Raw genomic sequence first — 17,219 nt, forward strand, 5'->3', positions numbered from 1 at the left:
TTAATCAAATTTTAAATATTGTTTTTGTTCCAAAGATGTAAATAATTTTTAAAAGTTTTCATTGTGTTAATTTTATTAAATACATAAATATTTTTCTTTTCCTATTGTTAAAGATATCCTATATTTGAAAATCCCTACCCTTTGAGTATACACGAATCCCCTGTCACATGTTGCGAATATTTTGCTGATTGTCCTGTGGACCTCATTCCTGCACTTTATTCTGTTGGAGCTAGACAGAAACGTCAAGGTTACAGCAAAAAGGTATTGAACATGAGTTTTAGTATTTAATGTTGCATTTCAGTATTTTATATTTATCACCTTGGAATATTTGATAACATGTATACCTTTTCTAGAGAAAATATATAGAAAATCCTTTTTTGGAGCAAAATATGTTGTTTACTGTTATCATAGAAATATATATATAAAGATGCTTGAAAGTTGCTTTATACTATAATCTTTTCTTATAGGAATGGCCCATTAATGGAGGTAATTGGGGCTTAGGTGTTCAAAGTTACCCAGAAATAATTATTACAGGGTAAGTAAAAGCCTGTTTTCACCACTAAACCAATAATGGCTAAATACAAAGACTACATGGACGTTAATTAATTGGGCAGGTAGTGCTTTCCTTTATGCTGTAGCGTATTAAAAAATGTTATTGTCTGGAACCTGCCAACTTACCCTGAATTTTTTACCTTTCCTCGTTTGGTGGCTAACTTTTCAAATAACAGTATACTTGATCGCTTCTCAGCCTTTTGGCTAAGATCATGTGCAAATAACAATATACTTCAAAGAAAGAAAAAATGTAATATTTTTTCCTTTGTATCATCACAGTTTTAACTCATTTCCTTTTCATAGGCATGCTGATGGATCAGTTAAGTTCTGGGATGCTTCTGCAAGTAAGTATTTTGAATATTATTTGTTATATGTTTGTTATATAATCATTGCTTTTATATAACCTGTTTTATAATAATTGCATAATCAACATTTAGTTTAAAATTTGGAAGCTATCAATTTAATAACTGATTTATCAAGTATATGAGTTTAGAATTCTCGATAGACGTAAGATATTTTTAAAGATACTGTCTAGTCAGTCAAGAAAAATTCTCAGCAGAAGTAATCAGATCCTTTCTTCAAAATTTCTTCAAACCTTCTCTTTTTAACTCAGAATTAGGAAAAGTGAGAATGTGTTTCAAATCAACAGAAATTTGTAGAATAATGCCTGATGTTCGGCTAACAGTAATTTGTATTTTCTTTGTGGAATATACATGTTGGTTACACAATAGCAAAAAAGGAAAGAATGCTTTGAATCATCAATGTTTGCAAAATATACATAGCAAGCAGTGAGACTCCAGTTAACTCAGGATATTTTGTGTTTCATCATATAGAAATATGAGATGTACTAGCACCGTTTGTAGTGAAAGTAAGTAGAAAATCATTTTAGAAAGCAAAAATGTTCTTTATTTTCATTATATTTATACTTTTTTCTTTTCACAAAATATTTTTGTCATTGATTTTTTTTCAGGTTATCTAAATTCATCATCATGATGAGTTTTTTTTGTTTTTGTTTTTAATGAATACAGGTACACCTTTCTTTTTGGTCAGTAGGTCCAATGAATGCATTATCTAAAAGAATAATAGAGAAATGTAGACCTGGGAATAAAAATATGGTTCGAATAAATATTGGCTATTTTCCTTAGATAATATGAGTGATTAAATATTACTTTATATTTGTTCTTTTTATATTAAAATGTTTAACATATACTATCTTTTTTTCTAGTAACTCTGCAAGTATTATATAAACTAAAGACATCTAAAGTATTTGAAAAGTCAAGAAATAAAGATGACAGACCAAACACAGATATTGTAGATGAAGATCCATATGCCATTCAGATCATCTCCTGGTGTCCGGAAAGTAGAATGCTGTGCATAGCTGGAGTTTCAGCTCATGTCATTATTTATAGATTCAGCAAACAAGAAGTGATTACAGAAGTCATTCCGGTAATAGTCTCTTAATTATTTTCAGTGTCAGATGTCTAACATTTAATTTTTTTTTAATTATTTAGGAGATTATTTGCAGTCGTTTTTTTCTAGAATTTTTAAAAACACTTAAGTGTTTACATTGCCATCTGTCTTTTGTGGAAAATAGTGTATTTTAATCTATATCTTTTTAGTGAGCATTTAAAGCCTTATGTATATTATGTGTTTCATTTAAGGAAAGTTAATATGAATATGAGCATACTGTAATTTGGTACTAACAGGCATGCTGTGAATTCTAAAATCATCGTGTGTTCTTGCACACACACACACACACACACACACACACAATCATTTTTGAAACGCTGAGTCAGAAACATTTTTTTTTTTCTTTCCTAAATCTTTACCTTTAGAAATCGTGGCTAAATTTTTACCCTTACAACATGTTTCCGCTGAAGTGTATGTGTGTATGAGTGTGAAGTGTAATAAAGTGAATAATTATTAGTAGTAGGTGAACTGTCTTTCTTTTATAACAGATGCTTGAAGTTCGATTGTTATATGAGATAAGTGATGTGGAATCCCCCGAGGGTGAACAGGCACCACCTCTGCCGACACCTGTGGGGGGCGCCACTCCTCAGCCCATTCCTCCTCAGTCTCATCCTTCTACCAGTAGCAGTTCATCTGACGGACTTCGTGATAATGTCCCTTGTTTAAAGTAAGTTATAAAAAAATGCAGATGTTTTGGAAACTACTTTTTCGTTTAAGTAAATTATAAACATTACTAGAATAATATTTTCCTGTGATAGAGAAAAATGACATAACATTTCTTTCTTTGTTTTGCTGTGGTTAATCCAATTTCTTTTTCCGTGGCAACAAGAGGAATATGATTGAATTCTGTGATTTTGTCTTTGAAGTGCTAAGATTTGATCTGTAAACAATACTGGTAGGACAACATGGATCTTTCCTGTGTATGCAGCTCAATCCTCCAAATCCTTGGATGTTTTCTAGTTTGGATTCATAGGTAGATCAAAGGTATATTTAAAAAAAAATTTTTTTTTAATGCTTATTTATTTTTGAGAGAGAGAGAGAGAGACAGTATGAGTGGGGGAGGGGCAGAAAGTGAGGGAGACACAGAATCTGCAGTAGGCTCCAGGCTCTGGGCTGTCAGCACAGAGCCTGATGTGGGGCTTGAACTCAAGAACCGCGAGATCATGACCTGAGCCGAAGTCGGACGCTTAACCGACTGAGCCACCCAGGTGCCCCTCAAATGTGTATTTAGAGTGCTTTCCACCACTCTGAAAATTCTGTTTTTTTGATATTTAGAGATTCAGTTTTCTTGTGATCATTTTCTTGTATTTCTGAATCTTGTGTAGCACAACAGTATCATTATTTAAATGCCTTTATTGTAGCATTCCAGATTTGAATACATTTTGCTTTTATATAGGAATAAATTAGATAAAACATTTTTTTCTTCTAATTTATATTACTGAGTATGAACTTTTTCAAGGGTATGGGCCTTAAATATGACAGAGAAATAAAACAATGAGGAAAGAGTTAAGACCACTGAAAAATTTTATGAAGACTATGATTAATTACATTTACAGAGAAGTCAGTTAGGGTAATGAGTGTCGTTGTGGAAAATGTAAACAAAAATCCAGTGTAAGAGTTGAGCCAAAGCCCAGATTAGTAGATTCAAGGTAGAGATGGCTGCTGAGAGATAATTTACGTCAGTTGAAAGAACCAGGTTTGTCCTGGTTTTGTTTTAGATCTGCCAGCGTCTCTTCGCTTCGTGAAGGAATTACTATGGAGAAGGTCTTGGTACCCAAAAATGCGCTCACCCCAAACATAGGGCAGATTTTTTTTATATCATCATCATTTAAAATGTATAGACTTTTTAAAAATTATACCTTATGTGTTTATATAAATTTTAGATTATGTGTTTTGTGTTAATATTCTCAAAAGGGATGATTTTGCTCCTCTGCACGCATTTGGCAATATCCGGAGCCGTTATTACTTGTCACAACAGTAGGAACAGGGTGCTGTTGCATCTAGTGCATGCAGGCCAGGGGTGATGCTCAAGTGCACACAACAGTGCCCCCAACAAAGAACTTTCCAGCTCAGAAGGCTGCTGATGCCAGCAATGAGAAATGCTGATCTGATCGAAAACATACAGGCATCGAGGTTAAGCAACTGCATTTCTTAGAAAGGCCTCACGTTTTTTCTTTCTCATGTACATACATGCACACAATTCCTTTTTGCTGCGGTTCTGGCACATGTTTAACTAGAATGAGACTTGGAAATACAAAATTCTACATTCTTCCCTTTTACTTTTTCAGTACTATTTTGCTTTAAACTTAAACTTGTAAAATTTCTATTAATGCTCTTCTGATTTTAATGTGTATTTCTCCAGACTTTTATTAAATATAAGTCTTATAAGCCTGTATAGTGCAATTTGTCTTTGACGTTTATTTTGGTAACCTTTTTGGTGGCAGAGTTTTGAGATTTTTGTCTAAAATCGACATATTCACTAGTGCTTTTGGAGGCAATTTGAGTTATACCTCATTTTTTCTTTTTAATAGTTTTCTGGTAACTTCACATTGTTTTTGTCCACAGTCCCAAAATTCGGTTTTTAAATGTCAGAGATCTAACTAAACTGATACTAAAATAACTAATACTGAGTTTCGTTTTGCTTTTTAAAGTTTATTTATTTTTGAGAAAGAGAGCATGAGAGAGAGAGAGAGTGTGAGTCCCAAGCAGGCTCCACACTGTCAGCACAGAGCCCCAGGCAGGGATTGAACTCACAACTGTGAGATCGTGACCCAAGCTGAAACCAAGAGTTGGACCCTTAACCCACTGAGCTATCCTGAGCCTACTCAGGTGCCCCGAGTTTTTTGTTTGTCTTTTATACAAAATGTTTTTGTATGTACTTGTTCCTTTGAAGAATCATTTTAAAAGCTATTTGATTTATTCCCTTTACCAATAAAATTTTATGTTTTTAGTATTTTAATTGTGCTTTTGCGGTTTATTTGTCAAAGCAGATAAACAATTGAAACTGCAAAGCCTCCAAACATTATTTTGACATTTAAAATACATTTGTACAAATTATGGAGCTTTTCACAAAGGTTCAACCCCTTGTCTTTAAAAAGTAAACCTTAATTTACATATATTAAAATCATTAAAATAACTTGCATGTAATCATTATAGACATAAAATGTTACACCCACCCATCCCCATGTTGCATTTTTTTCCCTCATTTTGAATTTTTTTTTAATGTTTGTTTATTTTTGAGAGAGAGACAGAGCATGAGTGGGGGAGGAGCAGAGAGAGAGGGAGACACAGAATCTGAAGCAGGCTCCAGGCTCTGAGCTGTCAGCACAGAGCCCAAAGTGGGGCTCAAACCTACGAACCCTGAGATCATGACCTGAGCTGAAGTTGGACATGTAACCAACTGAGCCACCCAGGCACCCCTCATTTTGCATTTTTAAATCTAACCTATCCTGTCATTACTTGATCCAATTTCCAATTTTTTACCAATTAGGGATTTTGTAGCAGGCTTGCTTGGCTTATTTTTGCTTAATAACTTTTTTTTTTTTGGTCTCTTGTAAGTAATTTAAGAATTCCATGAATTTTGTGTGTCTTTATCACTGAAGTTTTAAATGTGCCCATATACGCACTTGTAATATTATCCGTGAATGCTTGCTCTGCTCTTGAGGTTCTAATTTAATGTGCATATTAAATTTGCCGGCATGAGGTAATTAGGTTTGACTTCTTTGAAGCTTACCTAATTCATATAAGGAGAAAATAACACACTCAGAATCTTCTATTCAGAAAAATACTCTGTCTTCATTTCTATCTCGAGATGGACGGCTGCCACTGATTAGGGGGTACCTCCCTGAGAAAAGCCAGAACTTCTGCCTCAGCCAGCATTCAGTTCCGAGTGTATTGCCTTACAGACTTTGCATAGGGAAAAGCAACTGTAACTTGGTTCATATTTGGAGGACCCTCAGTGATTCATGTTTACCCTAAAATTTGGCTAACACACCCTAAAGACCAGGGGTGACGGTCTTCTTCACTACAAGTATCAACTAAATGACTCAAAGGCATCCTTACCTCTGAGATTGGTATTAGGAGATTTAACATTGTATAGTTTTCTTTCTGCCCTTCCTTCTTCCATTAGACTGTCCCTCCAAGGCAGAAGCCTCAAAAATTGCTGAAGTAACCAGGCTTTGCTTAAGTTTCACAAGAGCAGTTATTGGAGGAGTCTTAGCAATCAAAAAATGTTCTCACCTTAAAGTCAAAGTAGGTTTTTTTTTAAATAGTAATCACCCACAAAAATAAATTACTTACATTAAAGAAAAAAAAATGTCATCTTCCAAATCCACTTGAAGTTTCCTGGTACGTGTATTAAAGGTATGGTATTTAAGTAACTGTATGCCTTAGAAAGTCTCCGACTCATAAACCACTCCCTCACTCCCCCTGACATGTGTGTAACAAGTACTGTAAAAAATTTTGTATGAATTTACTCAATAAAGTGAAGCTTGGGAATACATTTGTTTTTTTACTAATAGTTCACTTGAAAATCCTACCATCACCTCAAACTTACCGCATATTCCTGTAAAAGTAGCTCTTCATTCTGACATTTTATTTTCTTTCTCTTTCTTTTCTTTTTCTTTCCTTCTCTCCTCTTCTTTCCTTCCTTCTTCATGCCTTCCTTCCTTTCCTTAACTTACGATCACTCTGTATTCTTTTTCTCCCGTGATCTACCTCTGATGAACCTTCAGCTCATTCATTCATTCAGTAAATATTGAGCGCCTCTTCTGTGCTAGTGTTAAAAGTAACTGCAGGGTTTTTGCCTTCATGGAGTTTAGAAGCATTTTTCAATTCTTACTTCATAATATGTTCCAAATCTACCTTTTTCTTACTGTTTTACTTCAGAATTACAGGTACTTCCTAATTGTTCTCCGACCCTACTTCATCTTGTAAATTTCCACCAAATTAATCTTCCCAAAGTATTTCTTATAAACCTTCATTTGGCTTTTAATTCCTTAAAATAATAAAAATATATTACTTTTGTGTAATTTGACCATTGACAGCTCTTTCATAGCCACTCAAAATGTCTCCGTACTGTGATTAGGTAGTAATATTCCCACTTTTTAGATAAGAAGATAGTTGGAAAATGGCAGAGCCAGGACTTAAATGCTAGCTTTTCCAAAGCCCTCAGTTCTTTCTACCAATATCAGACTTTTGCAGTGAGGCGCTGAAGACCCTCTAACTTCTCACCCTGGCCTATCCTGCTGTACAGATTTCTCACTGTTACTACACACACTTCCACTGTGGACAAACTTCCACACTTGTTAATCTTTGACTAAGGGTTTCCTCCTTGTTTGCATATGTTTGCAAAAGCAATACATTTTGAACACCTATTCAGTAATTATTGGGGAAAGAGTCTGCAATCAAAACTCAAAGAGTACTTTTTTTTTTAGTCGTTAATGTGTCATGCACACAAAAATAAATTTCTCACAATTTTTTTTTTTACTCATTTAACTCATTTTGTTTTGGCCACTTTTAATTAAGCCATATATTTACAGCTTGATTTTATGTTTTTTTAAGTGTTTATTTATTTTGAGAGAGAGAAAGCATGCAAGGGAGGGGCAGAGAGAGAGAGGGAGAGAGAGAATCCCAAGCAGATTCCCTGCTGTCAGTGCAGAGCTTGATTTAGGGCTTAATCCCACAAACCGTGAAATCATAACCTGAGCTGAAATCAAGAGTCAGACGCTTAACCAATTGTGCCACCCATGTGCCCTATATATTTAAGTCTACTTTTACTCCCCCCCCCCCCCCACTTTTTTAGGTACTTTTCTAACTTCCATTTTTTTTTTTTCTAACTGGATTTTTTCCCCCTCTTGTTAATTCTTGGGCTTCTCGTTCTCCTCATTTTTCTCCCCATTTCTCCTTCCCCTTCCTACTCATTCTTGTTTTCTCCCTCCCCACTTCTAAGCCCTGAATTTATAATGGGAACTTACATATGATTTCTTATTTTTGTTTTCACATACGGGTTTTGTTTCTAACCACATTAAATGCCTCTAGAGAACAGGATTCATTTTTTTTTTCATGTGTGTAGTACAATTTCATATATAAAGTTATGTTTTGTATAGTTATTTATGCATGACTTTATAGCTACATGAGCTAATAAGATAGTTGAAGATGGGTTAAAAGGTAATATATTATCCTTTATTACAGAGTTAAAAATTCACCACTTAAACAGTCTCCAGGTTATCAGACAGAACTAGTTATTCAGTTGGTGTGGGTGAGTGGAGAACCACCACAACAAATAACCAGCCTGGCAGTCAATTCTTCCTATGGATTGTGAGTATAATTTATGTGTTTCTCATACATTCTTTTATTTTTAAAAATAGAAAAGATGATCTTCATTATAGCATCAATTAAAAAGTTGTATAACTTTAATTTCAGATCAAATTCAGCATTTGTTTGGAATATAATTCTGTTTCAGATAATTTACTCTGAGTATGCTTATACTGCTTCCTAATGAATTGGGATAAAGGTTTGAAGTCAATATACCATCTCCTGGCTCTACTCTCAGAAATGATTTCCTTATTAATACTCAGCATAATGGAGGTCTAACAACATGAACTCAGAAGACTTTGTGCTAAGCTGATTCTGTAAATGTTGAATCAAACCTATATAATGTCTTCTTGCTACTTTCAAAGTTCACTTGTATAAATTGTAAAAGCATAGTAATAGTTTATTGAAGTATTTATACTGCAGGTGTATTATCAATTCATGCCTTCAAGTATTTAGTATTAATTAGACTTACTTTTTACTATAATTTGGTAGACTCATAGAGTATTTTTGGTTTTTTTTTAAATCAGCACTGTGGTATCAGAGAAGCCACACATTCACTGTGCAGTCCCAGGGCCATTTGCTGGTATGTGGGTCTCCTTGATGCTAGTCCTAGGGACTCATTGATCTTTCTTCTTCCTCCTCTGTCATCACTCTGTCTCTTGCAGATGTATACCTAGCTAAAATTGGCTATAGTCTGAGCTGGTTTTCTCTCATGTCTTTGGTTTGCTGCCCCACAATATAAGAACACAAACCTCTCCTTGTTAATATTTCACTGCCCACAACCATAAAGGAAGGAGGGAATAAGAAAAATAACTAGTAGGAAGTTTTAAAGGAAGTTGCACATCAGTTGATCACAGGCTCATTGGGCTCACAGTTAACATTGCATTTAGCCCTTTTTGTATATTTTTGACATTTGAACTACTTGCCAAGATAATTTACTATGCAATCCATATTTAGAACTTCAACTGAAAAACCTGATCATCTGGCCCATGTCTCCATTCCTCCTTAACAGTCATCAGCAGAAATGGAGTTGAAGCTTTTTCTCTTTAGATGGGTCATACACTCTCCAGTTCACTCCAGCCTTTGTCTGGCCCGTTCGTGTTACTTACAGAGCCCCTCCTTCTATACATTTCAGTTTTCAACTCCTGGTTTAAGACATCTTAAAAGAGTAAAATTTCTTTATTCATAATTGTTTGGTTTGTAGGTCCTGACTTATAATTGGGAAGGTATTTGGAATACTCCAAAGGGAGACCTCCAAGATTTAATGCTTTCTAGTTTTATTCTTGACTGTAGGGATTATCACAACTTTTGAGCTGCTCAAAATGCCCTTAAGTCAAAAAAAAAAAAAAAAAAAAATACATGTCACATTTCCTAGGATAGGGATTTATGACTATGATCATGTTTCACTTACTATGCCAACTTCTTTTTTAATGATGTTGATTTGTAATCATTAATGTCTGCAGAAGATCTGTACAGTTCCATGAGAAGGCATATGTAATGTGTAACCTGTGTTTCCATGCCTCTGATAGTCTGCAGTTTCAGAGAGGAATTTTGTGAAAAACCCATCCTTCTTCTTTTTCAGCCTTCAAGACTACAAGTACGTATCCTCATACTTGTTTATGCTAAAGTATTTGCTCTTTTCCTATTCCCAGGGTAGTTTTTGGCAATTGTAATGGCATTGCTATGGTAGACTACCTCCAGAAAGCAGTACTCCTCAACCTGGGCACTATTGAATTATATGGCTCCAATGATCCTTATCGGAGAGAACCCCGGTCTCCTCGTAAATCTCGACAACCTTCAGGAGGTATAAAGAAAAAGTCCTGAGTTTTAGGATTTCTATAAATACTAAAGCTACTTCTGTGACTATAAGTACTTCAGTGAGATAAATAGCTTGTCTGACTTAGTCTATATATATAAACTGTCAAAAACTAGTAAAAGTTTAGAGCCTTCTTTGTTTTGTATTATTATTAGATTTTGCTTTTGTTTTAGGATTTTAATTAATGTTGGGAAAGAACCACAGTAGCAAGCTTCTTCAGCTAAATTATGAGATGAAAATTTGTCTCATTATTGTGAAACAAAAGTTAATTTCAAAGTTTTGCCCCTTTTATTACTTGGTATTGTGAGACCAAAAATTCATTGTTCCAACTATTTAATTTACAGGGAGCATTTCCTATGTGAAAAAAATGTAAATGCAAAAGTGAATTTGAATTCTATGAAAATACAGTGTTTTAGGTAGCTTTGATTCAATGCAAACCCAAACCCATTAAGAATTCTCTTTGTTAGGACTCTTTTGTGTTTTCTGCATAAGTAGTCTAATTTTAAATGTTTTCATATGTCTGGTTGGTTATCTATACCAGTACTCCTCACCCCCCGCACTTTTTTTTACCCCCATAGTATTGGATCTCTAGCACTTGGGGTATATTAGTGAGGCCTGCAGCAATTACTGGCCTACAGGTTCCAGTCTCCTCAGGACCTGTTCCACTGGACCAGGGATTAAGGGGAGCCGTATCTCTAGCTGACTTAGCCCGTTTGCAGAATGCCAGTGTGCAGTGGAACACTGGGAAGCTCACGTATATACTTATAACTCAGTCTCTCCGAATTAAAATTCTCCCTGAGATTCATTTCTCATTTTCTCTCATGACATAATTAGCTAATGCTACCTTTATCACAGTTCGTGACAGAAGAAGAAAAAGGTGGTGAGATATAGACCTTACTGTCACTTTAGCTTGATGGTTGAACTTTCTTTTCCATTTTTGTTTTTGTGTGTGATCATTTTGTCTCGCGTTATCTTCAGCAGAAATTTTCCCAACCATACCATTCTAGTATCTTTGTCTCCTTTTTTTTTTCTTCTTCGCTTTTCATTGCTTCACTAAGGTGGGCTGATTGTGACTTCTTGCATGTGCGGCCTTTCTAGCTTATATTCTGAATCTGTGAAAAAACTCCGTTCTTCCTTAAGTAAGTTATTTATTCCATATCAGTTAAGTCACAGCATGTTTGTTTGTTGTATGTAAAATCATTTTTTCTCATTTATTTTTAAAAGAGCTTTTAACAGCATTATATTTCTAAATTACATATCTAAATGTTTGTCCTCGTTACTTGAATTCATCTATAATATGTATGTGAAAATAGCCATTGAAATGTTTGCATCCGAATCCAGTTTTTTTAATAAAGCAAAAGAAACTAATATTTAGTTTAGACTAATATGTATTTATAATGTTAGAAAGTTAAAACATTGTCATGGTAGAGAAGACAAGTACTTTTGGCAGTTTTACCACAGAGCAAGTAAAAACTTGCTCCTAAAATTCATTTATCTTATTCCTGATACCTCATCATAGTTTCATAAAATTTCCAGAAATTAAATACCTAAACTAATCCAAGGATAGAAACCAGTTTTACCATCTGATTTCAAAAATATTTCTTTCTTAAATTCTGTTGCATCTTATTCTAGAGTAAATCTTGTAATATTATTTATATTATTATTTGCTCTATTTGTATTGAAGAGTTAGATGTTTAGGCACAGGAGAACAATTCGAATTTTTCTTTTGTCATCTTAAGATACTTATTTATGCTCAGCAGTAATAACATTTAGGATTATGTATTAAATAAAATTAAAAGAAAGTTATTTTAAAATGTGATTTAACATTTTAAGGATATTTATGCCTTAGTTCTAAAATACTGTAATTATTTATATTTCAAATAAAATTAAATGTGAAATAATTGATACTAAAATTCTTTAATTGCATTGATAAAACTTATATTCTTGCAAAAAAGGTGTGTTTTATAATATATTCTGGAAGTATAGCCCAAATACCACCAGGTTCTTCTATTTTTTTTTTTTTAAAGATTAGTTTGGAAAAATGTTTTAATACTAGTAGATTCTAATACGTTTTCATAACAAGTAAGGTGTCACTGATGAAATTATTTTATAGGCATTGCTGTCTAAGGGTTTTACAGCTGTATTAAAATATAGTTGAACCCATAACTAAAATATGTACAGTGTTTTCATAATAAAAATTATGAGACTGTTACAGGGGCAAGTAGTGATAAAGTATTTCAACCACCTGTGTATGTCTGCTGAAAGTCTTAATTATAACAAAAGTGAAACAGGCTAGTATGTGTCATATTTTGCTGACCACTTTTTGACTCCGTGAAGGATACAAAAGGGAAATTTCTGTTCTGAATATAATTTTAAACCCTAATAAGATCTGCATAGTGATGTGAACGTGATAGACCCATGAGAAATAAGTTACTTAGTCTTAGAAGTTGATAATTATAAAGAAGGGAATTAGAGGGATGAAGCTGTTCCTGACTTTAGGAAACATATTTTCAAAAGTTTTGGAGAAGTGTCTCTGAAAATGAAGATTTGGGCTACAAAGTTGTAGTTAATTTCAAGTCTTCAATATTCTCAGTAGGATAGAAAAAGAGAAATAGCTATGGAGCCTAGTAATACTAGTTGATATCTTTGTGCATGTGTGTGTTGTAAGAAACAAAACACTATATAAGAAATGAGGGATATAGTCAAGGATGCATAATAAGTGTTGCATAAATCAGTAACTACTGTGTTGAATATAGGCAGGTTTTCAAAAAATGGGAAATAGCAAAATGTTTGGTTTCATTGAAAATATAATTAAGGAAGGGTTAGGACTCTAGGGATCAGTTGAAGTGATAGTTGAAAAGCAGAAGGTAGAGCTAAATAACTTTGTCTCTCAACACTCTCTTAATGAGAAATTATTTATGTTTCTGGAAAGTGAAAAATAATGAAGAGAAATGAAAATCTAAGCTACATTATGTATGCAAGACAGAGCTTGGTAATAAACAGTAATAAAGTAATAAAAAGATCTCAAGAGAATTTGTGAAGAAAATCTGTAAACAGTTTCCAAGTTTTCAAAGGTCAGATATTTTATAAGTCATTAAATTTGATGTACAAATCAGTCAGAATTCTCAAATGATTTGTGTGCATATTGAAATGCCTTGTGTGCATATTGAAAATAGAACTGTCAATTGAAATCAACAGGAATTCACTAACAGTACGAAAAATCAGTGTTACTTTTTTAATCTCATAACTACATTAATGGTTTATGGCAGCCTGTTGACCTAATGTTTCCTAAAGTTAATCAGATATTTGATAAAGAATTCCATGTATATTTTTTATGAACCGAGCAGATGGAAGCAACCTAGTTCAGTTTGACAATTGCAAGATTGATTAAACCAGAGTCAGCAAACTATGGTCCGTGGGCCAAATCTCTTCCACTGCTATTTTTGCTAATTAGAACATCATCCTTGCTTAGCTGGCCCTAAAACCAATCTAGGCCTTCACATTTGCCAATCCCTGGACTAAACCGTGGTATCTATTTAGTGGGTCAATTTATAGCCTAATACTAATTTCTGTGGTGTGCCTCAGTAGATATAGAATGCTGAATAACATGATTATGCTTGTTGTCCTTAAAGGATAACTACTACATCTGGTAGCGGAGTAAATACCCATAAAGATATTGGTAGGTAGAAATCATAAACCTAAATGATATACCATAGTCACATAGTATATACCATAGGATCACATATATCAATTAATGTAGGGTTGGACTTTGACTTTTACCCTAAGCCAGATGGAATGGAAGGCTTAAAATTTCAAAATTGATTATTTTTATTCAGTATTAGGCTCACTGTAGTGCTACCGTATATTAGAGTTTACTATCACCACTATTTATTATTGAGGTAAAATTGGCACATAACATTATTTTAGTTTCAGGCATGCAACATACCAATTTGATATTTGTATGCATTGCAGAATGATCACAGTAAGTCTAGTTAACATTCATCACCTTGCATAGTTACAGAATATTTTTTCCCTTGTAATGAGGACTTTTAAGATCTACTCTTTTTTTTTTTTTTTTTAATTTTGTTTAATGTTTATTTATCTTTGAGAGAGAGAGACAGAGCATGAGTGGGGGAGGAACAGAGAGAGAGGGAGACACAGAATCTGAAGCAGGTTCCAGGCTCAGCTGTCAGCAAAGAGCCCGACTCAGGGCTCGAACCCACGAACTGTGAGATCATGACCTGAGCTAAAGTCGGACGCTTAACCGACTAAGCCACCCAGGCGCCCCTAAGATCTACTCTTAAGCAGCATTCAGATATCCAATATAGTATCACTAACTCTAGTTATGCTGTGTATTATATCTCTTATTTATTCTATAACTGGAAGTTTGTACCTTTGACCGCCTTTACCGGTTTCTCCCACCCTCCATACCCTGCTTCTGGCAATCACCAGTCTCTTCTCTGTATATATAGGCTTGTTTTTTATTGTTGTTTTGGGGGATTTTGGGGGGCTGCAGGGTTAGATTCCACTGTATCATACAAGTGATATCATACAGTAGTTTTGTTTTTCTGTCTTATTTAACATAATATCCTTGACATCCATCCATGTCACAAATGGCAAAATTTTATTTTATGACTGAATATATCTATTGTGTGTGCGAATGTATGTGTGTGTGTGTGTGTGTGTGTGTGTGTGTGTGTGTATCCCCCACATTTTTATAAAGCCTACATTTTCTTTGTCCATTCATCCATAGATGGACACTTAGATTGTTTCTGTATATCACTACTATTTAAAGATCTGCTGTTTTAGTGTTTATCAAAAAGAGTTCATTCGGGCTCTGTGCTCATAGCTCAGAACCTGGGGCCTGCTTCAGATTCTGTGTTTCCTTCTTTCTCCACCCCTCCCCCACTTATACACTCTCTCTCTCTCTCTCTCTCTCTCTCTCTCTCTCTCTCTCTCTCTCAAAAATAAATAAAACATTTAAACAATTTTGAAAAGTGCTGCCTAGGTGGCTCAGTCGTTTAAGTGTCCAACTTCGGCTCAGGTCATGATCTCGTGGTTCGTGACTTCAAACCCCACATAGGGTTCTGTGCTGACAGCTCAGAGTCTCAAGCCTGCTTCAGATTTCGTGTCCCCATAAATATTAAAAACATTTTTAAAGGAGTTGATTTATATAAACAAATATTTTGTCAAAGATTAAATTCATACCTATTACATCCATCATCTTTGAAGTATAAAAACTAGTTTTGGGTTTTTGTTTGTTTTGTTTTGTTTTTCCAGAACGATTAGTGTAATAAGAAAAAAGTGTAAAAAAAAAAAGTGGTTATCATTCAAACAGTTCCTACTTAATGAAGAAAAATATATAATTCAAAATAGAAAACATTTTTATAAACCCAATTCAGTACTCCGTGTTCTCTGAAAATGTTATTGTAAAAGGTTTCTTACTGACTGGATTGTGACATTATATCTTTTACCAAAAGATTGGAAAAGTAGATACTGGCCACACATGTACTTATGTTGACATGATACCTGATTTCTGAGGTCTAGATATGTAGCCCCTTGTGTGTTGCCCAGCCATCCCAAACTCTTGACATGTGTTTGTTTGTAATTTTCAAAGAATTTTCAGGAATTCTTTTCATTCCAATCACTAAACAACTTACTGTCCATATTGATTGTTTACTCTGCATGTTACCATGTCTTTTAATTCTTGTCCACAGCATAAAATACCTTGTTACAGTTTCTCCCAAGAATTTAGGCCATCCCCTAAGATAAATTCTATGTAATTCATATACATCTATGAAAAGAAAGTATTTCTTTAGAGCTCCTTTTAAAAATGTATGGTTTAATTATTAAGAGGTATAGTCCTATAAGAGGAGTAATGTACAATATTTTAAATATTGTAAATGTGGACGTACAAAATATTTTCTTAATTACTCATAAATATTCAAGGCATGTGTTTGAGACATACTGAGTGGAAACCACTTTGAGGTTTGAGTTGAGAGTTCCTATGATGTAAAAAATTACCAAATTTATTACCAAGTACTTATTTTCCCTCAAGAGAAGTCCAATAAGTCCATCATATACTCTCAAATTAGTTTTTTTTAATTTTTTTTAATGTTGTATTTATTTTTGAAGGAGAGAGAGAGACAGAGCATGAGCGGGGGAGGAGCAGAGAGAGGGAGACACAGAATGAGAAGCAGGCTCCAGGTTCTAAGCTGTCAGCCCAGAGCCTGATGCGGGGCTCGAGCTCACAAACTGTGAGATCATGACCTGAACCAAAGTCGGACGCTTAACCGACTGAGCCACCCAGGTGCCCCTCAAATTACTGTTTTTCAACAAAGTTCTACTTTATGTCTAATGTCCTTGAAGAATAGCAGATTATCTCTCGGAAGTTTTCTTTTTGCTTAACTGATGACTACTGTATTATTTTGAGGTGATTTAATATCAAATGCTCCTATTTCCTGTCTCAAGATTAACAGGCACAATGGTATCAAGGCCAGTACGCTCCAGTCATCTGCTTTTTTAAAAATGGTCAGTCGTTAAATGTGTGCTGTAAATAGGCGATGAAACTGCTCTTACATAAATTTGTGTTGTGATTTGGATTTTGGTTTTGTTTTTTTTTAGCAGGTCTATGTGATATTAGTGAAGGGACTGCAGTCCCAGAGGATCGCTGCAAATCTCCAACTTCTGGTAATTTGTTTTTTATTTTATTAAGAATTATAATCTATAGAAACCATTGTAGTGTATCAAAATTCCTTTCTACAGATAAGTATTTAAAATGACACCTATAAGAAACTTTTGTGTTACATATTTATTCTAAAAATCATAACTTTTCTTTGCATTCTCATTAAGTGAAAAGAAATGCACTAGACAAAAATCCACAGCTCTTACCTGCTAAGAGTCCTATAGCTGTTCACTGGCTTTCTAATATTTACACTTTTTTAGAGAAAATATATTTTACTCCTCACCATTGGAGCAGATGGGTTAGTTAATCTGCAACCTTGTCTCTTCTCTAGGCATGCCTGGTATCATCTGGTAGAATAGTGCCCTAATTCTTGAAAAATGT

At 34.2% G+C, this 17,219-nt stretch overlaps 1 protein-coding gene across 7 annotated transcripts in view; it reads left to right on the plus strand.

Moving 5' to 3' along the window:
- Positions 1–17,219, plus strand: part of STXBP5 (syntaxin binding protein 5) — a 170,711-nt gene that overhangs the window by 96,910 nt on the left and 56,582 nt on the right. For 4 of the 7 annotated variants that reach the window (XM_058735568.1, XM_058735570.1, XM_058735571.1 and 1 more), the window contains exons 12-19: positions 114–261; positions 468–535; positions 856–896; positions 1,778–1,998; positions 2,511–2,689; positions 8,215–8,340; positions 9,990–10,141; positions 16,778–16,843. In XM_058735568.1, the coding sequence (XP_058591551.1) occupies positions 114–261; positions 468–535; positions 856–896; positions 1,778–1,998; positions 2,511–2,689; positions 8,215–8,340; positions 9,990–10,141; positions 16,778–16,843 (1,001 nt within the window). The remainder of the gene's footprint in view (positions 1–113; positions 262–467; positions 536–855; positions 897–1,777; positions 1,999–2,510; positions 2,690–8,214; positions 8,341–9,989; positions 10,142–16,777; positions 16,844–17,219) is intronic. The other 3 variants (XM_058735569.1, XM_058735572.1, XM_058735574.1) reach the window with 1 other exon arrangement.

The sequence above is a fragment of the Neofelis nebulosa genome, chromosome 6, assembly GCF_028018385.1.
Source record: "Neofelis nebulosa isolate mNeoNeb1 chromosome 6, mNeoNeb1.pri, whole genome shotgun sequence".
Lineage (NCBI taxonomy): Eukaryota > Metazoa > Chordata > Mammalia > Carnivora > Felidae > Neofelis > Neofelis nebulosa.